Source organism: Lactuca saligna, chromosome 3 (genome assembly GCF_052625555.1).
Source record: "Lactuca saligna cultivar CGN05327 chromosome 3, ASM5262555v1, whole genome shotgun sequence".
In the NCBI taxonomy this organism is placed as follows: Eukaryota; Viridiplantae; Streptophyta; class Magnoliopsida; order Asterales; family Asteraceae; genus Lactuca; species Lactuca saligna.
In genome coordinates, this window is record NC_136419.1 from 181,015,941 (window position 1) to 181,041,208 (window position 25,268).

The 25,268-nt window shown below is 36.0% G+C and overlaps 1 protein-coding gene across 2 annotated transcripts; it reads right to left on the reverse strand.

Moving 5' to 3' along the window:
• Positions 1-17,577: 17,577 nt before the first annotated feature.
• On the reverse strand, positions 17,578-21,220 carry LOC145037562 (cyclin-C1-2-like). 2 transcript variants are annotated; one of them, XM_078986249.1, is made up of 11 exons: positions 21,090-21,220; positions 20,862-20,923; positions 20,695-20,754; positions 20,432-20,538; positions 19,709-19,748; positions 19,366-19,410; positions 19,138-19,256; positions 18,927-19,041; positions 18,255-18,299; positions 18,009-18,156; positions 17,578-17,915 (listed from the first exon to the last, which is right to left on the reverse strand). In XM_078986249.1, the coding sequence occupies exons 3-11, from the start codon at positions 20,724-20,726 to the stop codon at positions 17,805-17,807; spliced, it is 762 nt and encodes a 253-aa protein (XP_078842375.1). In that variant the 5' UTR covers positions 20,727-20,754; positions 20,862-20,923; positions 21,090-21,220; the 3' UTR covers positions 17,578-17,804. The 2 variants fall into 2 exon arrangements, with proteins under 2 accessions (XP_078842375.1, XP_078842374.1); XM_078986248.1 differs by lacking the exons at positions 20,862-20,923; positions 21,090-21,220 and having other exon boundaries at positions 20,695-20,852.
• Positions 21,221-25,268: the final 4,048 nt, after the last annotated feature.

The following is a 25,268-nucleotide window of genomic DNA, read 5'->3' on the forward strand; positions in this document are numbered from 1 at the left end:
GAGGCCGCCAGGCGGCGTGAGTTAGAGATTGAGTTGCAGATGCGTGAGTTGAGGCAAGCTCCATTTCAGTCGCAGTCGGCGACGAAACGGTCTAAGACCGTTGATTCCAGGATGGGAGATCAGGGTAGCCACATCTGTGGAAGGGGTCATGCCGGAGTTTGTCGGTCCGGTGGAGCATACCGCAAGTGCGGAAAGGAGGGAAATTATGCGAGGGATTGTCGGCAGTCAGTGCCGGTTCGGGATTTGAGGATATGTTATCATTGTCATCAGGTTGGACATTTGAGGGTCAACTGTCCACGGCTCACTGCAGGACCGATGCAGGCTCCAGCACCGGCTACGTTGAGGATCACAGGTGGAGGTCAGGGTGGAGCGGAGCCCCCAAGGGCTTAGGGTCGTGTTTTTCAGCTTGCTGCTACGGGTATGTTTCTTTATGTTGTTTTGATTATTTATGATTATTGTGGAGTATTGTTATCTGCTAGTCTCGTTGGATGGTTATAGGTTTGCGTTTCGGGTTCTCGTGTGGTATCCATTGTTCCGTGAGGGTTGGGCGAGTTGTGTCTGAGGTTCCGTTTTGGTATCCTTATTCCTTGAAGGATCGATATGGTTAAGGAGCAGTGCTTAGAACTATCGTTGATTATCTTTGTGAGGATTGGTGGCGGATGCGGCGTTGGTTTGAAGGCCGGGTAGATTCTGCGGTCTGAGTAATGGATAGTTAAAGATTGGGTTCCTTTCAAGCGGGTTGTTCAGTGTGGAAATATGTTTTTACGAAAGTTGTTAGCGCTGGTAAGGGACTACGTGCGTGTAAATGTTGTTTCTCTCTGCATTGATGTTTTGGGAGATCGGTGATGGCGACCGGTGGTTAATTGTCAGTGTCTTAAGTGGGGGAGAATTGGAAATTCTTCGGATGGTCGTTAGGCTTAAGAGGTTGCTTAGCTGCTTTGGGAATTCAGCGGTATTTCTTTCAGCCGAGAGCAGGCTCGTATGAGTGAGTAACAGGCATGCGGGGCGGAATATAGACCTAGGGCAATTGATTGTGGAAGGCCTGGGGGCAGGCCGGGATCGAACATGTAAGATGGAGATAGAGTTCGGAACCCCTATAGCGCTAGAACGATATGCATGGGAAGATTTCCCGAAGAGATAGCTCGGAATGATGAATGATTGTTGAGCGGTCCAGATAGACTGAAGGCCGGTAGGTGTACCAGTCAGGCCGAAGGCTCGGAGGATGATCCAGTCAGATTGGCTGAAGGTTCTGAGAGTGGTCCAGATTGGCTGAAGGCCTGGGGAGGCGGTCCAGTCATGCTGAAGACTCTGCGAGTACTGTTGGATCGGTTCGAGGTTATGGGTCGTGTATGTTGCAGTGTGATTACATTGGGAGGTCTGGTCCCGGGTAGCGATCTTGAGCAGTGAAGGTAGTGCATGGGGTTGAGAGTCCCTGCGATGAGAGCCAGAGTAGTGGTGATGTATGGATGTCGGGTACGCTTTAAAGAGGTAGTGTAGCGTGGGGTGAGCACCATAGTACCTGTCATGGTGACAGGGCGGACAAGTGGTTTCCTTGGTAAGGAAAGAGAGAGGAATGAAACTCCGAAAGGGAGTGCGAATTCACGGGAGTGAAAGCGGCAGTGTAGAGTTATGATTGGAGTGGTCCGTCGATGGTTTTTGAGTAGCGTGTTTGCGGCGGTAGAATAAAAGCTCATTTGACTTGATATGTCTACTCAGGGTGTGGAGGGAATTCCGCAGGCGTAGAGCCAGGGAGAGGGGTTCGGAAGGGATGCAGGGAGAGAGTCTTGGACTCTCAGTGAGATTCCGATCAGGGTTTTGGGAATGTATTAGCAGTTCATCCTGGAAGGATGTTGGAGGATATCATCAGTGTATCGGGTTTTCCAAACCTGAGGGTGCTGGAGCTAGATCAGCATGTGTGTGTGATTGCGAGAGGAGAACTCAGGGGAGTTGCTCCAGAATTGAAGAATGGGTCTTTCTGTCGTCATGGAATGGATAGAGTGGGATTCGGATCGGGGATCCAATGGTTCATGGTTTTCTAGCCATATGAGTCAAGTGAAAGATGAGAATTGGAGCAGTAAGGCATCATGGGTAATTCTCGGTTGTTGAGTGCGGTTATCGGAGGGTACAGCTGGTGCCCGGGTTGAGTAGGTGGTTGGGGCACCGTATGAAAGGAGAAAGTGAGCTTCTGGTTTTGGTCATAAGACATCCTATGTGCTCATACAAACCCTAATGCTTGGATCTAGGTTTCTCTATTGTACATGCTTTGAATCCAAGACTATAAACCCTAATTCTAACATATGGAAATCGACATTAACATATAATTAGGTTTAAGAACATACCTTGATTGTTATATAGCAATAACAATCACAACTCCACCTTGGATTGACTTTGGAATGCTTAGAGTCACAAGTGTCACTCCTCTAATGGCTTACAAACACCATAAGCAAATGGAGAAGGTATAAAGAGAGAGAGGTGAGAGGTTAGAATTCGTATCTAGGACCTCTTGGGAGGGGATACACGAATTCATGACCCTAGGGGTGTTTATATAGGTGTAGAGATAGGGTTTCAGTCATTATCCTTATCTAGTTGATTATCCATTAAGCAACCAATAAGATAATCCTTGAATCCTTATCATACTCGAATTCTAAGGCTTTCCAACCTTAAATTCGTCCACCATATAAATAAGATAATCCTTACCTTATTTTGTAACTATCACATAATTACAAATCAGCCCCTCTAGTTTAATTAATTACATTTGATCACAAAACTAATTCTCAATTAATTATTGACCAATATTAATTAAACAAATATGATTTCTCCTTTAATATATTATTCTTATAACATATTAATAAATCATATTATCCTCTCTCTCTTTATTCATTAATCCAATCAAGTTGCTTTGGTGAAGGCAACCCAAAAGGACCATGCACCATCGGGTCAAGTACATACCAAAATAGTCATGGACTTAGACACTAATCCAACAGTCTCCCACTTGGATAAGTCTAACAACTATTCTGCGTATGACTTCAGATCCTGATCTGCAATCGTAGCTTTCCAAAGCCGCTGTCAACTCTGATCATATCAGATACGCGTGTCCTTAGATAAGGGATCATATATTCCTCCATTCTAGATATCGTATGAGATATGATTTCAAATCATTCTCTTTGTACTATATCTCGATTTCCGATTTATGACGACAGACTAATTGAACAAATCAAATTAGCCCTAGCCCAGCCGAGCATTTACGTATGTCATCACTAAACCATCAAGGGGCCCAAAGATATCGCAGGCTTTTAGATTGAGGATGTGCTGCAGGCTTTTATGGTCAGTGAAGATCGTGCACTTAGTTTCGTAGAGATAATGTCTCCAAATCTTCAATGCGAAGACCACTACTCCTAACTCCAAGTCATGAGTCGTATAGTTGACTTTGTGTGCCTTTAGCTGTCTCGAGGCATAAGCAATAACTTTTCCTCTCATCATGAGCACACAACCTAATCCCTAATTGGATGCATCGAAATAAACTACGAATTCTTCTATCCCTTCGGGCAGGGACAGGATAGGTTGCGCTGCACAAGGCTTGCTTTAATGTTTGGAATTCAGTTTCTTGCTTTTCACTCCAACAAAAGGGTACGCCTTTCTGTGTCAGAGCGGTTAGGGGTTTGGCGATTCTGGAAAAATTATGGATGAACCTGCGATAGTAGCCAATGAGACCCAAGAAATAACGGATTTCTGTGGGTGTCTTCGGTGCCGACCAATTCTCTATCGCCTTGATCTTGTACGGGTCCACGTGTATACCCTCCTCGCTTACCACGTGACCAAGTAAATCTACCTTCCGAATCCAGAACTCACACTTAGAGAACATCGTGTACAGTTTCTCCGTTCTGAGTGTTTCCAACACTAAACTCAAATGTTGTTTGTGATCTTTTTCTCTTCGGGAATAGACAAGTATGTCGTCAATGAACACAATAACGAACTTGTCCAGAAAAGGACGACACACCCGGTGATGGGTTTTGGTCATAAGACATCCTATGTGCTCATACAAACCCTAATGCTTGGATCTAGGTTTCTCTATTGTACATGCTTTGAATCCAAGACTATAAACCCTAATTCTAACATACAAGTAATCATATTAATATGTAATTAGGTTTAAGATCATACCTTGATTGTTATGTAGCAATAACAATCCCAATTCCTCCTTGATTTGACTTTGGAAGGCTTAGAGTCACAAGTGTCACTCCTCTAATGGCTCACAAACACCATAAGCAAGAGGATGAAGAGGAGAGAGGTTGGAGGCTGCCAAAAACGTGTGTAAACCCTTACAAGAACCTTAGCCACGTTTTTGAGCCTTAAGGGGTCTTTATATAGTTGGGCTATTAGGGTTATCTAACAAGGAAACCCTAATTTGGATGCTTAAGCCCTAAGCAACCCATAGACTCCTTTTATTAAGCCCATGGACGATTTCCTTATGGGTTTCCCATTAGAATTCGTCCATCCCTTAATACAAGGCAATCCATGGCCCAAATTGCAATTATCTTATAATTACAATTCCAGTCCCCTAAGTTTAATTAATCTCTTTTAGTCACAAAACTAATTACCAATTAATTATTGACTAATATTAATTAAAGTATATGATTTCTCCTTTAATATATTATTCCCATAATATATTAATAAATCATATTTAATCCTTTCTCTCCATAATTCATCCTATCAAGTTGCTTTGGTGAAGGCAACCCAAAAGGACCATGCACCATCGGGTCAAGTACATACCAAAATAGTTATGGACTTAGACACTAATCCAACAGTCTCCCACTTGGATAAGTCTAACAACTATTATGCGTATGACTTCAGATCCCGATCTACAATCGTAGCTTTCCAAAGCCGCTGTCAACTCTGATCCTATCAGATACGCGTGTCCTTAGATAAGGGATCATATATTCCTCCATTCTAGATATCGTATGAGATATGATTTCAAATCATTCTCTTTGTACTATATCTCGATTTCCGATTTATGACGACAGACTAATTGAACAAATCAAATTAGCCCTAGCCCGGCCGAGCATTTACGTATGTCATCACTAAACCATCGAGGGGCCCAAAGATATCGCTTTTATCCTACTTTGGATAAAAGGAACGGATAAACTTTGATACAATGCTCGCTTGCACTCACTCACCGAGTTACACACAACAATATGTTTTATAACACCAAGTTACTAGTGCGTTTACATATTATCAATGTGCAACGATTCGCAAGATACAACTCACACATCTCGGTTTCAAGAATATAAGATGTTATCGTCTCACCAATCACTCGTAATACAATTCATGGAGTGATCGAAGTGAGCGTGGGTTTAATCGAATGCTCAAATCATATTCATAAGCACTCATGAACGTTGCAACAAACATTTTCTTATGTCTAATACTTTTCTAGACAATCCACACACCAATTCATGACAGTCTTCATTCATATCTACTTCCAACATATGAACGACTGTGGCCCGTTCGAATAATTCGATTATTCTTAATAAACTCAATTATTCTGGAAGTCAAAACATGCAAAGTGAAACACAAGAATAATACTAATCCCATATGGCCTCAAACCTTTGAGTATAAACAAAACACGTTTTATTTATCACCATATCGATTACTCATTATTTGTCGTTTCGGGTAATCAACTTTTTACTTGAATCATTACACTTGTCCCATGCTCCTAGCATGCACACAATGTTTACCTATGGTTCTTACTTTTGTGAAATAGACAAATTGAACACATTTCCAATCATTCTCATTTTATAACTCCAAATCCATTTTCTTAAGTGTAAGAATATCAAATTCTTGTTACTTATAGAATATACTAGATTCTAACACTTTATGCAACGATCCTTTTGTAATGTCACTGCACCAAAGTCTCAAAGACTATTGCCAATGATATTACAAAGTCCTCTATCGGAGATTTGTTACAAGACAATTCCTTAGATACGATGTCTCTCACTCAAATCACATTCCTTTGAACATCCTTTTGCATAAAGGTTTCTAATCTAGTCATAGATTTTCAATATTTACTTCCCAATATGGACACGCTTCCATATTTTCATATGACAACTAATTTCTTAATAGAATCTTATCTATTCGTAATGATGTCGATATTTTCCATCCAATATGGAAACATTTCCATAATTTCCAATACTATACTTCCAACTACTCACAAGCGACCAATTCTCGTCGAACTTCGAATCGTCCTTTGATAGTTGTTTAATTATTTTAGTCAGAACCAATTCTAGTCCCTTTTCCCTCTAAATGCGCTGGACATTTGGAAAATTTTAGAATGGTCAAACATTAAAGCATTTGCAATCGATCCTATACCCGAAGCGTATGGGACACGACGCATAATGTTTTATTTTCTATGTTCTCAAAATTCGAATTGTGAAGAGGAATGTCGTAATCATAATCGAAACTTTAAGAACACACTATGTACCTTTGACTAAATTTATCAACATTTCACAACCTAATCCTTTAGATTTGAAATGAAGCATAATATTCTCTCCCTTAATTAGAGCAAAACAACCTTTCAACTCTTACAACTTTGCAAAGTATGACTCTTGTTTTCTATAATTAATATTGCCAACTATGCAATACTTGCCTTAATAATCACACAATCATAACATTTATGCTCCCACTATCATGATGATTATTATAAAACATAACACTTATGCTCCCACTAGCTTCGAGATGTATTCATAAACATCTTAACTTCCAGAAAGACAATACCTATTGAATTTCTTAAGTCCATGTTTTTAATACTTAGTGCTTTGATAATCTTTTATCAAGACTTCTTGAACTTATACACTTTTGCCTTAGATAGTTCATATGTATGTCTTAACAATTAAGACTAATTGCCAAACCTCACAATTCAAATTATGGAAAGGGATGTCGTAACCATGATCGAATTCGAGAATGCAATTTTACAATCACTATCTTTTAAAATCTTTCTTAGTGAAAGCATTTCCTCACAATCATTTTCATGAAGGAGGAAATCTTATGACACTTAGATTTAAACGGTGTATGTGTTCCTATCCATGTGAATTTGTTAAAAACCAAAGTTTACGACAAATTCAAACTCATATGGATCGAACTTCCTTAATCTTGATTTCTTGCCTTATGGTAGCACAGCTGCCCACCACGTCTTCCAAGTAGTTAAGCAGCTCACCTTTTCCTATCAATGTACTTTCCATTGATCAAGGTCCTTGCCTTTTATGCATTCAAATGAGAACTCATAGGACTCACATTCATAATTAACTCGATTGGATTGGCACAGAAACAAAATAATATCTTCACGATAGGTTGTAAACCTCAACTCGTGTGCTAGTGATGATCGATAAGGCTTATTTGATTTGTTCTTGAAACTTTTCAAGACTATTAAGACTCCCACTGACTCCTTGACATATACGATTCTCTTATCAAAACATTTCTTGATAAACAAATATTCAAGAGTTAGTGTAGCTTATAACAAAACACTTCATAATTTTGGTCTTAGTTGGTCTTTGTCTTATCCAAGACATAACAACTTTCCACAATTGATGAATGTTATAAACCTTCTTAATACTATTCACTCAATTTCACAATCTTGACTTTAAGACTTGTTTTGGAACGAAGCATGATTGACTTCTTGATTTGACCATTTCTTCAATCTTTGATTCCTCTTCTTGGACATACAATTGTACCAAGACTCATTAGAGGATCAATTGAGATATGGTTCTTAATCATTAAGACCTATCATAAAGCATAAAAGCTACTCTCCCTTCTTCTTAGAATGGAGAAACTCTTATCTTTCTGCCTACTTGATTCTTCTTATTCGTTTTGCTATTGATCTAAACCCTTTAATCAATTCAAAATTACACTTAATCTTGTAAGTGTAATCATATTTACTAAGCCTTTAGTAAATCATGACGAATATCTTTGTTACTCTTATGGTGGACTTGATCAACACACAACTTTGTGTACTCGATCTCCTAGTCCTTCACTTGACACTTTGTCAATGAATTAGTCCAATTTCCAAATACGAAATTTCTCATTCATCGTGCATCCACGTTGCATGATTCCAAGTTTCTGTCCAATTGAAACTTGGGCGATGAGAAACTCTTCCTATTTGGTAAATTCTTGACATTTTCATAAATAACATAACTAAGAATCACATCCATTCGTTGTAGAAATATTCAAACATCAATTTTCATAACGATTTCATTGCAAGGAAATAAACAAACAAATAAGTGAGTCAAAATTTATTTTATTTATAAAAGCAGCGGAAAAACATTTGTCCTTACAATGCAAAATCTATTGAAAACTATGTAAAAAGAAAATTTCTAACAACTCTATCATAACTATCTAAGCTCAAAATCCAATCTTCAAGTCCATGCGATCAAGATCCATCTCTTGTGATTAGATTCATCTTGCTCTCTTATCAAGCTTCCTTTCTTTTCACCGATCCTTCAAAACATTCAAATGCAATCTTATCACATCATGTATTAAGAATCAATGAATAGGAACTTAATGGAGTTAGATAGTGGATTCTTACCTAAAGCGTAGTCATACTTTTGACTCTCTCTTAGATCTCTTAGGTAAATAGGGAAACTTCGTCTCTAATGCCCCTTCTCTTGGCAATAAAAGCAAATTGACTCCTTTGGAACAACATATGGAACTACTTCAGACATCGCCTTTCTCTTATGATCAAACTTTTCGATCATTGCATGTCTTTCATTGCCATTGTCTATATCCATAGAGGTCTTGAAGGCAAACTCACCAATCAACTTTGCTTTTCTATTGCGCCAAACCATTGTTGATTCAGCAGCAATAAGCATGTAGGTGAGATCTATAAGTGTCACGTCGTGGTTCATCATATAGTACTCTCTTACGAACTCACTATAAGAGTTAGGAAGTGACTGAAGAACCCAATCAACAGCCATCGCTTCACCGACAACGGATCCCATCATTCTTAATCTATCAATGTGTGACTTCATCCCTAAGACGTGTGCACACACCGACTTGCCCTCTTTATGTTTACTTGCCAAAAGGGCTTGAGTGATATTGAACCTTTCAATTTTACAATCTTGCGGGTTAGGGAGAATAATTGGAGGAGGAGGAGGAAGTGAAGCATGATTACTTGTTCCTCGATCGAATCGTGGAATATCATCTTCATGCGGAATGCTTGTTCCACGGGATTTGAGAAGACCATAGTTGTCGAACTTTGACATCGGGAGAAAAACGAATTCAAGTTAGTTGATTGATTGAGTCCTTGGTAAATCACCCAAATGAAATTCCACGGCTAGGACCCAACACAATATCCTACAACTCGGGAGAGGGATGTCGTAACCCAAATTGAAGAACATTTGAAGGTAAGTGAATGACGATTCACTAATTTCCACCATGAAAAAACGAAAAATAAATTTAAGTTTTAAATCTATGAAAACTCCTAGATCCTTTGAGATTCATTGAACTTTCAATGGCATGTTTAAATCTCGATATGCCCCTCTTGTTTGTGACTGGGGTGCTGAGGATCACAAAGCGGGTGTGAATAACCATGCAAACTACATGGTGCCCTCACATGTTACAATCACCTATTCGATGTTCCGGTAAACCACACACGCTCCACCGAACTATGACAAACATTGAGTCACCCTTTGCTACCTTTGCTTAGAACCATTTAGTGTGTCGGTAAACCACACACGCTCCACTAACGTCTTCGCAAGGGCACAAAGTGTAATTTCATGGAATTGCATCGATTCACTTTTGCCTAAGTAACTAAGATTGGGAATTTGAAAAACATTTAGTTACTTGGTATTTCATTATACTTATAATGGAAGGTTTCGTCCTATCCTACCCGTTCGGCTAACGACCCTCCACTAGTCAAGAGTGCGGTGGGTAAGAGTGGATACCCATTCAATCGCCATTTTATAGGCAATTTCCTTAAACACCCCTTATAGACCAGCTTTGTGAATGAGGCCTACTAACGGTAAGACTGACTTTTACTCATACATATATATAATGTTAGACTTTTAATGTTATATATAGTATAGGGTGTATTTTACACTTTTAAAATACTATATGGTTAACTTTAACAATTACACTTTTAATTCAATTAAATGGTTAACCTAAACTTTTATGGATTTATTAAACCTCTTTTAATTATACTCCTTAATTAATTAATAAAACCATAAAGGTGTGATTTGAACTTTTCAAAACATTACTAGGGTTTTAGAATTTAACATTTCTAATTAAACTTTTAATCAACTTTTAAATTCCAAAACTTGAGGGCGAATTTTGAAACATTTTTCAAAACATTAGGGTTTTAACTATTTAAATTTCAAAACTCCAAAACTTTTGGGTTCAAATTTAAACTATAAAACCTAAAGGGGAAAATATGAAACTTTTCATAACAACAAGGATCAAATAACAAATAATTTTAAATTAACATTTAATCACATAATTATCCATATTTGATTTATTTAATGATTTCTTGCAAAACAATTTCTCAATTTACTCAAAATAATTAATCAATTATCTTATAAGGAAACAATTATCTTGTTAATTGATAATTATCTTTAATTAGATCAAGAATATAGTCATATATATATATCATAAAATCGGATTTATATTGATCTAACATGATAAGGTAACTATCCATATGAAAAAACAGCAAGAAATCCCGAGATAAGCATTATCTGACGAGTTGACTCGTCGAGTCAGGCATGGACTCGTCGAGTCTGCATGGACTCGGCGAGTCCAGCCTCCAGAATCCAAAAATCGAATTTTCTAGTTATACAATGCATCAATACAATTGAAACCAATCTAGGCTCTGATACCACTGATGGGTTTTGGTTATAAGACATCCTATGTGCTCATACAAACCCTAATGCTTGGATCTAGGTTTCTCTATTGTACATGCTTTGAATCCAAGACTATAAACCCTAATTCTAACATATGGAAATCGACATTAACATATAATTAGGTTTAAGAACATACCTTGATTGTTATATAGCAATAACAATCACAACTCCACCTTGGATTGACTTTGGAATGCTTAGAGTCACAAGTGTCACTCCTCTAATGGCTTACAAACACCATAAGCAAATGGAGAAGGTATAAAGAGAGAGAGGTGAGAGGTTAGAATTCGTATCTAGGACCTCTTGGGAGGGGATACACGAATTCATGACCCTAGGGGTGTTTATATAGGTGTAGAGATAGGGTTTCAGTCATTATCCTTATCTAGTTGATTATCCATTAAGCAACCAATAAGATAATCCTTGAATCCTTATCATACTCGAATTCTAAGGCTTTCCAACCTTAAATTCGTCCACCATATAAATAAGATAATCCTTACCTTATTTTGTAACTATCACATAATTACAAATCAGCCCCTCTAGTTTAATTAATTACATTTGATCACAAAACTAATTCTCAATTAATTATTGACCAATATTAATTAAACAAATATGATTTCTCCTTTCATATATTATTCTTATAACATATTAATAAATCATATTATCCTCTCTCTCTTTATTCATTTCTCCAATCAAGTTGCTTTGGTGAAGGCAACCCAAAAGGACCATGCACCATCGGGTCAAGTACATACCAAAATAGTTATGGACTTAGACACTAATCCAACAGTGTTTTCCTATATTCTCATTTTGGGGTTGTGTGGGAAGCTTAATTGTGTGACATCTTGAGTTTGAAGGATGGATCTGAGGTTGCTACCTCAGATCTGGAGTGGAGAAGATCTTAAGAGCATTAAAGCCCCTATTCTTGTGTTGTTAATGGAGCTATCATGTCCCAAACCCTAGTTCTAAGGTGAATAAGGCCTAGATCTCTTTAGATTCACGTAAAGTTTGCCACTTTACGTGATGGATGGATTGTAGGAGGTTGGATCTATGTTTTGGATCAATTGCATGGCCTGAGATGCTTCTGTATGGATTCAGACCGGTGGTACTCGACGAGTTGCTAGAAGATGGCCTGGAACTCGACGAGTTGGAAGAACAACTCGGCGAGTAGGTTGAAGATAGCCTTAGACTCGGCGAGTCTGTTCTTGGACTCGGCGAGTCTTGTCGAAGAGTCCCAATATTTCTGGTTGAGTCGATGAATCGGTGAGTCAAGGGATGACTCGGTGAGTTGGGTGCGAGTGGACTCAGAGTGGTTGGACTCGGCGAGTCTCGGGGTGACTCGGCGAGTCAGGTCGCAGGTTGAGGGAAGTTCTGAGCTTGGGGACTCGGCGAGTCATCGGTTGACTCGACGAGTAGAGTCAGTCAGGGGTTGACCAGTTGTCTTCCAGGGGTATTTTGGTAAATAAGGGTATATATGTATTGAGTTGAATGTTTTGATGTTCAGTGGAGGAGTTCGTGTCAAAGTTCGGAGCAGCGGGATCTTATCCTTTCAGCCGGCAGTTTCGAGGTGAGTTATCCTCACTATATCAACAGGGTCTAAGGCACCAAGGCCGGCCCTTTATTGGATTGAGATTCGGATATGGTTATTATGTTATTGTTTGATGTGTCTGCATCCTGGTAGCTAGGATGGTACATGCTAGGAGACCTTGTTAAGGTCAGTTTCCCGATATATAGAGTGATGCTATGCTAGTGACCGGTTAGGTCGGTAACCTGGTTAGGGTAATGATATGCTATGTGATCTGCTTGCTCGGTTTTGTTGACTATGACTGTTATATGATTGTATGTTTTGTGCACATGGTTGTTTGGACTGGAGATGGGTTGAGGCGGGTCCTGCTTTGTGCTGTAGGCCAAGATACCCAGGGCGGACCGGTTATTCCGAAGGCCCAGCGAGCGGTCCGGATAGGCTGTAGGCCCCACGAGGGCGGACCAGACGTGCTGAGGCTCGGAGAGTGGACCAGACTGATTGAAGGCCCGATACGGGCGGACCAGTTACACTGTAGACTCAGAGAGTGGACCAGGTGGGTTGAAGGCCCGATGCGGGCGGACCAACCCCACTGTAGACTCGAAGGACATGACTAGACCTGGAGGATGGATCCGGTGGACTGAAGGCCCGATACGGCGGACCAGTCACACAGTAGACCCGATATGCATGGCTGTTCTATGTTCTGTTATCTTATGTATGTTTTATATGTTATGGGCCGGAAGGCAATATGTTTTGGACCGGAGGTTCGTAGCCTGGAAGGGCGTATATGTGGTTGGTATTTTGGGGGTATCTCACTAAGCTTTCAGGCTTACAGTTGTGGTTTAATGTTTTTCAGGTTCTTCAGGAGACTGTGGCAAGGCGAAGGCGCGATCGTACCGCTCCTCATGATTTTGTAGCAATGTGATTCTGGGAATACTCTAAATGATTTGTATTGAAAACCTTTTTGTAAACAATTTAATGAAAATCGGGTTGTTTTTGAAAATTTTAAATTGGTTGTATTTTTCGGTCGTTACAATATGCATCATGAAACTTTCTTTAAATTCTCAATAAATACAGCTTATCCCTTGAAATAACAGGATACATAGAATGCTTAAACAAAGCCTGCAGAAACATATATACTTATATGTTGGTTAAAAAACTGATGATTGTGTTCCAAAATCAAAATCAAAAAGCAATTGGATGTAAAATCTATTTTCAGGATTGAGGTAAATAATTTCAATAGTTAAGCACAAGTTACTACATCACATAAACAACCTTTTGTTCACCAGTTACAAAATACCTAGATTTCACCGGAGAAAAAGAAGCAGCGACCACCACTACATCCTTTGCACCTCCTGACCTGCTTCGATCGGAGCAACAGCCCCACCCCGCTGCTTCTCCCTTTGTTCTTCGGCCTAGTCACTCATCGAACTCGATACCTCCTCCCCTCGCTTTCTTTCTCTTCTATTCCCATCGATCAAGGCCTATGAAGATTCGACTTCATCGTTGATTTATTTGCCCCATCAGAACCCCTCTTGCCCTCTGATCGAACCTCTAGCACATCTCCCCTTCTACGGTAGCCCAAAACCTCCGAAACCCCGCAGAATCGCAGGGACCAATGCTGGGAAAATGAGAGGGAAGATAAATTGTTGTAGACGTGATTAGATAGAATATGGTTTTTGAGAACGTCGGTGGTGATTTTTGAAGCGTGAATATGATTTCCAGAGAAAGAGAAAAAAATCGGCTAGGGTTTTTTTCAACAGATTTTGACTTCTACATCCCATATTTAAAGGAATAATAAAGAACATATTAATTATCTACCATATTTAAATATTCTAAGATTACTATAATACCCTTAAATGATTTATTTACTAATTTATTATTTCCTGATTCTCATTGGTCCATACAGGCACACAATAGTTGTCAAAAACATTTGAACCTATCTCTCTCTCTCTCTTTCTCTCTCTATCTTTCTCTCTCTCTCTCTCTCTCTTTCTCTCTCTCTCTCTCTCTCTCTCTCTCTCTCTCTCTCTCTCTATATATATATATATATATATATATATATATATATATATATATATATATATATATATATATATATATATATATATATCATCAAATCATTAAATGAATGGGATAATTAAAACGTTTTACTCTCTGGATATTTTGGTATACGATATTTTGTGTACATCCAAATGAATATACAAGTTTTTATTGTATTGATATAATGCTTTGGCAATTAAATAATTTATAATCATTTTAAATCACTACTTTTATAAAAGAACTAATATACTTTTATTTTAAAACGATCTTTAAAAATCATCTATACTCTTAAATATAATCAAAGAACTAGAAAGAACTGCCAACATGCAGTAGTTAAGTTAGATGGGAATGAAAACATTTTTTTTTTGGTACATTTTGTGATGCAAAGGTTTATTATGTATGTAAAAAGTCAAGTTGTTGTATGAATGAAATTCTAGATAATGCATAGGTTATTGATTTGTGTTTGTTAATTTGGAAACCAAATATAGCAACATAGTACCAAACATTTGATGATTAAATACTTCAACAAAATATCACATCATTTGTCCAATTGTTTTGGACAACCATAAATAGCAACATACTACCAAAATCTATTAAACAACTACCAATGTTTTCTTAAAATAACCCCACACCAAAATGACCAACCAAACAACTAGCAAAGTTTTCCCATACTTACATTAATGTAAAATGAAAACAAACAACAAAGGAACTAAGTTGACTACCAAACAACTACTTATCAGAATATGCACCCCTTCCCTTTACCCTATTTCTTCCTTTTTGCTCCAACTTATGATGTTTGACCAATGCCCCTACCTCCTTCCCTTTATATGTTCTTGAATTATGCCCTTTGTTATGACATTTTACACATGTAACTGTGACATACTTCCTACTTAGTTTGTTAGGTTGGATCCTTGGCTCATTAACACCCATTTTCTTCTTTTTCTTTGGTCTCCCAACCTATGCCTAAAAATACATGTTAGTATTTTTTGCTAATAATTTACATATTATAAGTCAAATACACACCTATTTATGATGTTTTATGAGGGTTCAAAGTGAAAAGACAATCACTTTTTGGCCACATGGAATGACCATTTGTTGGATCAATTTTATTCGAATACATAGTCTTCCATGTTGAGATCCAGTACCAAGGATGGAGCCACTCCTCAACATCAGGGACATCCTCTCCATTCTCAATCTTGTTCCAAATGGAACAAATAGCATGCTCACATGGTATACCTCTAATCTCCTAATATTTACAAGTACATGTTCTCTCATTTAGATTTACTACAAATTAATTTTGCCATGGAAATGACTTGGTACTTTCCTGCACCATTGTAAGTAGTTGTATATTGAGAAGCATCTGACTTTATGTCCTCAAGAAGTATAGTTTTTGTAGGAATGAGGATCCCTTGACACTTATCTATAGCTTGTTACATAACACATAATCTTTTCATGAGGTCTTCTCTAATGTACTCTAAGCAAGTGATGATATGTTTGTCCCTAGCACCATCTATCGTGGAGTTAAATACCTCACATAGATTGTTCAAAATATAGTATGTATGTGGCCTGCCTGTGAACATCAAAGATAAGTAATTTGAGGTCTAGGTTTATCAAAATCTATAAAGTTAACAATGGTGTTTCTCCTTATCGGTGAAATGAGACTTGGACCAATGGAAGGATGTAATCTGCTCTAATCAAGCATGAGCTCTATCATTCATTCTCTTTACGTCATCCATTGCATTCTTGAAATGATTAACAGTTGGTTCTCTACCATATTTCTATACTTGGTCCCTTAAGTCCTTATTGTTCCACTGAATCTTCATATTATCCTGAACATGCCTTAAACAAAATCTATGCTCTGCACCAGGGAACACCTTAGCAATTTAAGGTATTATCCCTTAAAAACAATTTGGTTAAATTTGGTTCAAGTAAAGAAATAAAATTCAAATAATGACTAACCTTTTGTCTGTTTGAAATGAAAGTAAAGTTAGACATTGGACCTAAATCCAAATCTTCTCCTAGCAACTCCATAAACCATGCCCATGGGCTAGTTGTTTCAGCCTCTACAAGTGCATAAGCTACAAGATATATATATATATATATATATATATATATATATATATATATATATATATATATATATATATATATCATTGTTAGAATCAAGGCCAACAGTTGTTCACACTTGCTCAGGATATGGTCCCTTCATGAATGTATCATCAACACCAAGAAAATCTCTTAACCCAACTTGGTATCCCCGTTTTAGTGCATGAAGACAAACATATATTCTTCTAAAAGTCCTTAGAAGAGAGGTTTGATTCATGGTGCACATCAATTATGATAGTGGAACCAGGGTTGCTAATTTGCAGTTCCAAAACATAATCTCTCAATAACCCATACTGCTTTTCATAGTCTTCAGTAACTATTTTCTCAACTATTGACTTTGCCCTACCCACCTTTTGCAGTGACGTTCCGATCTCCAATTTCTTGGTTACTTTTTCGTGTAAATCTTTCACTGGAATTTTTGGACTCCCTTGAACTTGTCTAAGGATATAGTTTACCAAAAACCTAGATGTACAAGCCTTATCATATAGTATTATATTATAAAGCCAAAATCACAATAGTTGAGGAATATCAGCCTTCAAGTTGAGAAGATCGGCGTAAGACTAGTGTCTAGTGTGGGTCGACATTCGAGTTGTGCACACTCCAAATAACATGATCATTCGAATTGTTCAATTTGCTTTGGAAATTAGTTGTTTTTAACGAGTTAAGTGATATTCAACTATTCAGGTCCAATAAGCTGGTTCAGACAGTTTTTTATCGGTTCAATCACACTGATTCAATCCGTTTTTTGAAGAAACTGTCTGGTTCAATCTGATCTAGAAATTGGCATAAAACTAGTCATTGTTGAACCGTTCTTGTCTCCGGTTTCGGTCCAACCTACTAATTCAAATTGGTTTTTAGAACGTTGATAAACAGTCATTTTACAAAAACAAAAATAATAAAATATTATATTTATTTTAAAATCATTTAGTTTACCTCATAAAATTATCTCATTCTTACAAACAAAAAAAAAAAAAAAAAAAAAAAAAAAAAAAAAAAAAAAAAGACTATTTTACTCTATCACCTCTACTCGTATATACGTTTACAAAACATAATTTCAAATAAGACACAAGTTTAGCAGTTAAACAAATTTTATACATTGTTACAATACATGGTACACTAAATTTTATGACTAATATTACATTGTTCGCTGAACTCTTTCACAACTTCAAGCAACATATAAACACATGATATTACATTCAAATCTACAATCCCTTAAAAACCCTATCCTAATTTTGTTACAGATAAATACGTAGTTAATTGATTAATTAAGTCTCCATTCGCATCGTTAACTTTAGCATGGCAGCATTTATTTTCTCCTCAGATATCGTTTTATGGTAGTCATAAAAATCTAGTATTTCCGTTGCAATTTTCTCCACCTGTGGAGATTTTATCAAAAAAATCAATAAATAAACAAACAGAAATCTAAAGAAAAAAAACGAATCCATAACATAATTAATAATAAATTTCACCATATTCATGTCAACTCGTAGTTGTTCAAACCAAGATGTGTTGTCTTTATCTTTGAGCATACTTGCAACATATATGCAAGCTAATGCAATTAAATGTGGTGGGTATATCAGAATTAGGTCCATCTTATATGTGTCATTAATTAGCCCCCTAAAATAATTTTAATAAAATAAAATCAAGATTAGACATTTGGTTTAGAATATATATAATAATTCTAATTTATATTTAAAAATAAAAATGATCTTTACCATATCATTTGAGTCGCATCACTCATCCCAGCATCTTGAAGCAACCTTTTTAGAATAACAAAAATTATAACAAATAAAATACAACGTCAAACCATTTTTTTTTGGAAACGGCTAATGATTAATCAAGATTCTTTTAGTTTTCAATATTTTTTAGAGTAAATTACACGAATGGTCCCTATGGTTTGGGTAATTTGCATGTTTGGTCCCTAACTTACTTTTTTAACTCGGAAGGTCCTTACTGTTTGTTTTTGTTACGTGTTTGATCCCTTCTATTTGTTTTTGTTACGCGCTTGGTCCCTATCTTACCTAAAAAGACTATTATTTGATTAGGGAAAGATGATGGGATAGGTAGGGTAAGGTAAGTGGAGTGGGGTTGGGAGTGTGTTTATTTAAATAAATTAAAAAATCAAGGGCAAAATAGTCTTTTTAGGTAAGATAGGGACCAAGCGTGTAACAAAAACAAACAGTAGGGACCTTCCGAGTTAAAAAAATAAGTTGGGGACCAAACGTGCAAATTACCCTAAACCATAGGGACCATTCGTGTAATTTACTCTATTTTTTATTGTGGTCATTTCCGATTTGAGTTTGTAACGTTTGTCAAATAAACGATAAAATATAATTCGACATCAGAGAAGGGTAAAATGGTCATTTTTTATCGTGGAAGAGACTTACTGGGACAATGCACGATAAGGATGGAACACAACTAGATAGTAATTTAGTGCCTCTAAAATCTTCATTTCCATTTCAAGGATTTCTTTGATTTCATATCGATACTTTTCATCAGAATCTACAAACACAAATACAAAACATTTGAAGAATTTTTATGACACCCATTTCAAAACCCAGAAAAAAAATTTGAAAAAAAATCAGAAAACAATCTTACATAGTTTTTTTATATAAAATACAAGAAGCCTTGCTTGCACTGTGCTTTCTTCTGCTTTTGATGCCAAGTATAGACACGTTGGTGCTACTAAACGTGGATCATATTCCACCATACTTCTCCTAATACCAAATATATGAAAAAAAAAATTAGTAATAAATAGGTTCTAAATGTTTTTTTTTAATCTTTGATATTATGAAATACAAAAAGATTGGAAAGAAATAGATATACCTCGTATAAGCACGTCTCATGTACGTTACAGCAGTTGCTACAACCCTGAATTAGTATTAAATGCAATGAGAAAGTTGCATTTTTTTTACTAATAATAGAAGTGTACGTTATTTTATTTGTTTGCCTATAATATCGATGAACTTATATTTTGTTACGTATTGTTAGCATGGGTAAAAAGACGCAAATATGTTGTGCTATTATGAATATATAATTTAATATATTGCTCTTATGTGTAAAGAAAAAGTGAGTACACTGCTATTATGAGTTACATATTGCTATTATTGGTCAAAATAAAAACATGTTGCTATCTCCTGCAATTTATAACAAAAGATAAAGAGATAACCTTTGCCTCACTTTCACATGTTGAGCCAATCGCACAATATCTGTATGAAAAAAAAAAAAAAAAAAAAAACATAAAAATATGATGTGTTGTGAAATAAAGCATTCAGATGTTAAAATACAAGTTACAGCACCAGAAATTCATAATTTAAAAAATCATTCCAGAAAAGAAAAAAAAAAAAAAAAAAAAAAAAAAAAGTAAGTTTGAATTTTTTATTTTTATTTCGAAGTAGATGTGTAAATCTTAAATTTTCAAGCGAAGATTGTTTACATTAGAATTTGTACCAAAGTAGTAAAAAACTGGAAACTCTAGGAGTTCAATTTGTGACAAAAATCCAAAATCTATATTGAATAAGAATTTCATAACTACCAGGTTTGACTTTGACCCACAAGTCAAAGTATGACATTAAAAGAACTAGTTCTTGTAAATTGTAATCATCAACATAGATAATTAACATGAGCTCACATGAATTGAATCCCCGATTTTGTTCAAAATCTGTAACGTTTATCAAGGCCTAACTACATCGCTTCTTAAAGTGCATTTTCCTTCACATAAATGTCAATTCAAATTGATGTATAACCAGTTATGCGTTTAGAAGTACATCAAAGAGATGCTGATCATATTCATATTCCCTCGCTATCAAAATTCATGCAACGAGAAGAAAAAACGTCCCGAAATAGCATGAGAGAGAGAGAGAGAGAGAGAGAGAGAGAGAGAGAGAGGTACAATTGGTCATATGCAACTTGATGAGTTTGAAATCCTCGAGCGTGATTCCCCTTTCCTTGTCAAGGCTGTGCACCACATCGACCTCTTCTTGGTCCAATAACTGTTTGCTACATACAACATCAGTTCAATGAATCAATTCCATGAAGCGAGTAAGAAATCAATCAAATCGGAGCAGCGATGCTACGACTAAACAGAATATTAAAGTCAAAGAACCCCAACACTAGACGCAATTAGATGAATAAAACGAGGTTAGTGAATCTTACTAGTGTGTGGATGTCCAGAAATCAGTCGCCATTGTAGCCGGAAGAAAAGCGCAGAAATTTCTGTGCAGAAAAAGGAATAATTAATGAAGTGGGATCTGACTAGATCGTTGGAGAATATCTTCTCGGTATATGGATCTCGGATATCGACCCGGTTTTTAATCTGGTACCATGTTAATATTGACTTTGAAATCTTCGAATTTCTTCAAGTAACTCCATTTTTTACTGTTTCCTGCATAATTTCAATCAATTTAAAAAAAAAAGTGTGATTTTTTTTTTACATTTGCAAGAGAACCCATTAGCAAAATCACAACTTTGACCTGTATGGAAGAACCCATTAGCAAAATACATGAACCCTAGTTGATTGATTTCAGAAAATCGAGAAGGGCGTTGCCTACCTGTGGTGTGCGACGGAAGGACGGCGCACCGGCGAGGGTGAGGCTGCGACGGGAGGCTGAAAGTCGATGGAAGGTCAAGTTTTTTTTTTTTCTTTTGTGTCTTCCACATGAAAAGGATGCGTAGACGTTTTTATATCTGTAGTGTTCGAAAAACAAAAAATATATCTATGCAGATATAAAAAGTTAGAAGATTTCTAAATAAAAAACAAATACCACCTAAATAATTTGAAAAACGGCGATAAAAGCAAATATTTTATTTTAATCGATTGATGCATATCCCTGGATCATATGCGAATACCAAAAATGAGTCTTCCGGTAAACTAAATGACGCTTGTTTTATTTTGTACATAAATGATTGATTATTGGATTAAAAGCAAATAAATAATAATAATAGTAATTTAGGTTCAAAAAAATGGTAATAATAGTAATTTTTAACATGATACTTATAAATTAATAGGCGGTGATATGTAGTTTTTCTTAAAACAATCAGCATCAAAAAAAAAAAAAACATTTTTTTAGTTTTTTAGGAATATTTTCTAAGAAAAACGGAAATATTAAAAACGTGTTTAATTCGTTTAGTTTTTTAAAATTTTCTAAGAAAATGAAAATTTTGAGTCTTCCAAATTTATGTAAGAAAAAATATCATAAATGATCCTTGTGGTTATTTAAAATCTGAAGTTTAGTCCACGTAGTTTAAAAACCTCATAGATAGTCCTTATGTTTTCAAAAATTTTGATGCTTGGTCCTTTTTGCTAACTCCGTCAAGTTTGTTCTTTAACTGAAGGGTATTTTCGTCATTTCACCACCACAAGGATCATTTATGATGTTTTCTCGTATTTTTTAAAAAAAAATAAACATAATTAAATATATAAAAAGGTCTCTCTCTCTCTCTCTCTCTCTCTCTCTCTCTCTCTCTCTCTCTCTCTCTCTCTCTCCAACAAACCACCATATACCCTTCACCACCGCCATTATCTTAAATAAGAGGGCTCTCTCTCTCTCTCTCTCTCTCTCTCTCTCTCTCTCTCTCTCTCTCTCTCTCTCTCTCCCCCCCCCCCCCCCCCCGTCCACACACACAGATACTGTATACCCACTTGTACACTTTTACTTCATCTTCTTCGTGTTTCCTCTTCTATCTCTTATAACTTTCCGAAAAATTATAACACATCGCACATACACACACAGAGGATGTGATTTGAAGCAACACAAAGCTCTCTTTTGGGCATATCTTTAAAATCGATGACTTGAATCATTGAATTAACACCTCCAGGATTGAATTAAAGCATCTTTATTCCTCTTTCAAGAACTCGAACTCTCCATCGAAGAAACTTCTGTAATTGCATAACTGGTGATGACGAACAGCTCTCGTTTTTTCAGACTAGTCCAACAAGCATATGTCAGAACTTCATAGTTTTTGATGAAGAAGTCGTGAGCGGCCTTTAGAAAACGAAACAAATGAGGAAAGAAGTGTTGGTAACAGTGACGACTTGTCTTTCTATAGCCTACCGAAATTTGAATCGGAAGAACACAATAGTCAAGAGGAAGAAGAAGAGGTAGAGATGATATCATCGGCTGTTGGTCCAAAATCGACATCTAAATCTTTTAGATATGATGTAAATACACCATTAATACCTGATTTTGTCGATTTCAGTAAAGGAAAACACACCCAAATTGATTTTAGAAATGAAAACACACAAAGACACACAATTTCATATTTTACTTCAAGGAATCCACCTGATGAAACCCACAGCTTGAATTCATATTAGAAGATGAAATATGGAGGGTGATGATTTGTGATTTATGGTTCATAAATTTAACAATGGTGTAGAGGTTTTTGATGGGTTAATGGTGGTGACGATCCAATAGTTCCCTGTAGTTGAAAAAACGACCAACAACCCTTAGCTCTTTCTCTTTCACATGTGTGCTCTCACCCCGACCCCTCACTTTTTTGGTGTGTATCGGAAAACAAACGAAAAATAATGTCTTCCTTCTAAACTTAATTTTCTGCAAGTCTAATGGGGTGGAGAATACCATATGTAGGCTCGATATTTGGTGGGTGCTCAGTAGTGAAATTTATGGAAGAGTGGTGAAGATGTAAGGTGTTAATTTATGGTGGTGGGTTTTTCCATTAAAGGTTTCTGAGAGAGAGAGAGAGAGAGAGAGAGAGAGAGAGAGAGAGAGAGAGAGAAAGAGAGTGAGTGAGAGAGAGAGAGAGAGGGACCTTGGATATTAAATTTTTATTTAAAAAAATAAAAGAAAAGAAAACACCATAAATGGTCCATGTGGTGGTGAAATGACGAAAATACTCTTCAGTTAACAGACAAACTTAACGGAGTTAGCAAAAAGGACCAAACATCAAAAGTTTTGAAAACACAGAGACCATCTATGAGGTTTTTAAACCACGGTGACTAAACTTCAGATTTTGGGTAACCACAGGGACCATTTATGATGTTTTTTCTTTATGTAAGTTAGAAAAACGAGTTTTACAGTTTTCCAAAGTTTTCCAAATTTATAAAGTGGAAAATGAAACTCTACCGCTTCCAATCAAACGCGTTTTCTAAAATTTTCATTGAAAACTGAAAAAGAAAACTTAATTTTATTTTCTTAGAAAAAGAAAATAGTTTTCCACAACCAAATGGATCATTAACTTGTTATTACAACGTGTTAGTTGGATTTAATTTAGTTTTATTATGTATTATTATCCATTGTTATATCTATTATTTTGGTGCGTTTTACATATTTCAAAACTTGTGTAATTGTTTCATATTTTTTTATGATTTATGTTTAGATAATTTCAGAAAAAGAAAAGCAAGTGCAACTCAATCTAATCCATCCCGAATTCCCGACGAGTCATTTTGACTTTTGACATGTTATCAAACTCATCGAGCGTACTCAATTTATCAACCTCTATTGTTATTGTTAGCATTTGTATCAACTACAAGTTATAAAACCTATTAACTGATTAAAATGTCAAATCACAAATGTTATTTGATCTTATATGCAAAATGATCTTTTATAAAATTATGGATGGCATGCAAGTTGGTATTATCATTCATTGCTTGTCACAAAACAATTGATCAAATATATCATCTTAGTAATATAAAAGAATATCTAAAATTTAGAAATTTGATTAAAATTTTGATTCAAGTGATACATATTCACTAGAACATAAACACATATGGATATCATTAATTAGATCTATTAGATCTTTGTTTATAATAACCAAATTTAGAAATATTTTATATGATATATAAAGGTCGCGTTCTGAACTCATTTACTAATAAATGAACATATTTTGGTTATATTTATATGTAATGGGTAAAAATGTAAAATCAACGAAGGCGTTAGTTAAGAGAATACTGAATAGCATGTTACAATTTATGTCTCAATAAATTTTGTTTAAAAACAAAACAAATCATAATAATCAAATAGGGAAAAATGGGGTGTAGATTACTTACTGGGTTAATGTCCATTCGGTAAACAAGTTGTCCGACAAATAAGTTATCATTTACTGTGAACTCAAATTATAACATCCTACTGCCTATCCAAATCTGAAAACATCATCCAAAAAATTTTCGAGTATAACATTATAATTTCAAATCTTTATTCTATTACTTCATCCTATTTTCCATTACAACAATATGACATAGAATAGCAACGTACTTTTTTTGCACTTACTTCTAAGGAGCATTTTAGTTGTGATTCTTAGTTTTTGACCATCAGATAGTTCTATTCATCTTTCACTAGTGTTGTAGCCGTTAGAATAAGGGTGATGAAGCCGTGAGCATTGGTTGTTGATGTGGTTCCTGTGACTTCAATTCCAAAAACTTGGTCAATACGGTGGCTTTATTAGTCTTCAATGGTCTTCTCAAGGTATGCCAATCTACAAAAAAATGTTTTCCCAATTGTTAACATAATAATTTTCCCTAGGTATCAAAAGGCAAAATAAAGTGTCCTACTTTCCATGAATATTCTTGTAATTCATATTCAAACCAAACATACAACTTGCCACAAACTTAAAACCTCATGTTTCTTATCCAAATCACTAACAAGTGTTTTTCACTTGCTGATGGAGGCCTTACGTACATCTCGATGAAACTAAAAGAAGGATATTTCATTACGTTTATTTTATTGTCATAACATAGAAAACTATCGTAATAAAGGAAGTAGAAGTACATGAAT

Excerpts from the sequence above, each read along its gene's own strand:
- LOC145037562 (XM_078986249.1), bottom strand. The coding sequence starts at position 20,726 with ATGGCGACTGATTTCTGGACATCCACACACTA. Across the intron at positions 19,411-19,708 it reads CATGTGAAAGTGAGGCAAAG|GGTTGTAGCAACTGCTGTAA; the intron begins GTTATCTCTTTA and ends ATACTAATTCAG. Across the intron at positions 18,157-18,254 it reads GATGCGACTCAAATGATATG|GGGGCTAATTAATGACACAT; the intron begins GTAAAGATCATT and ends AAATTATTTTAG.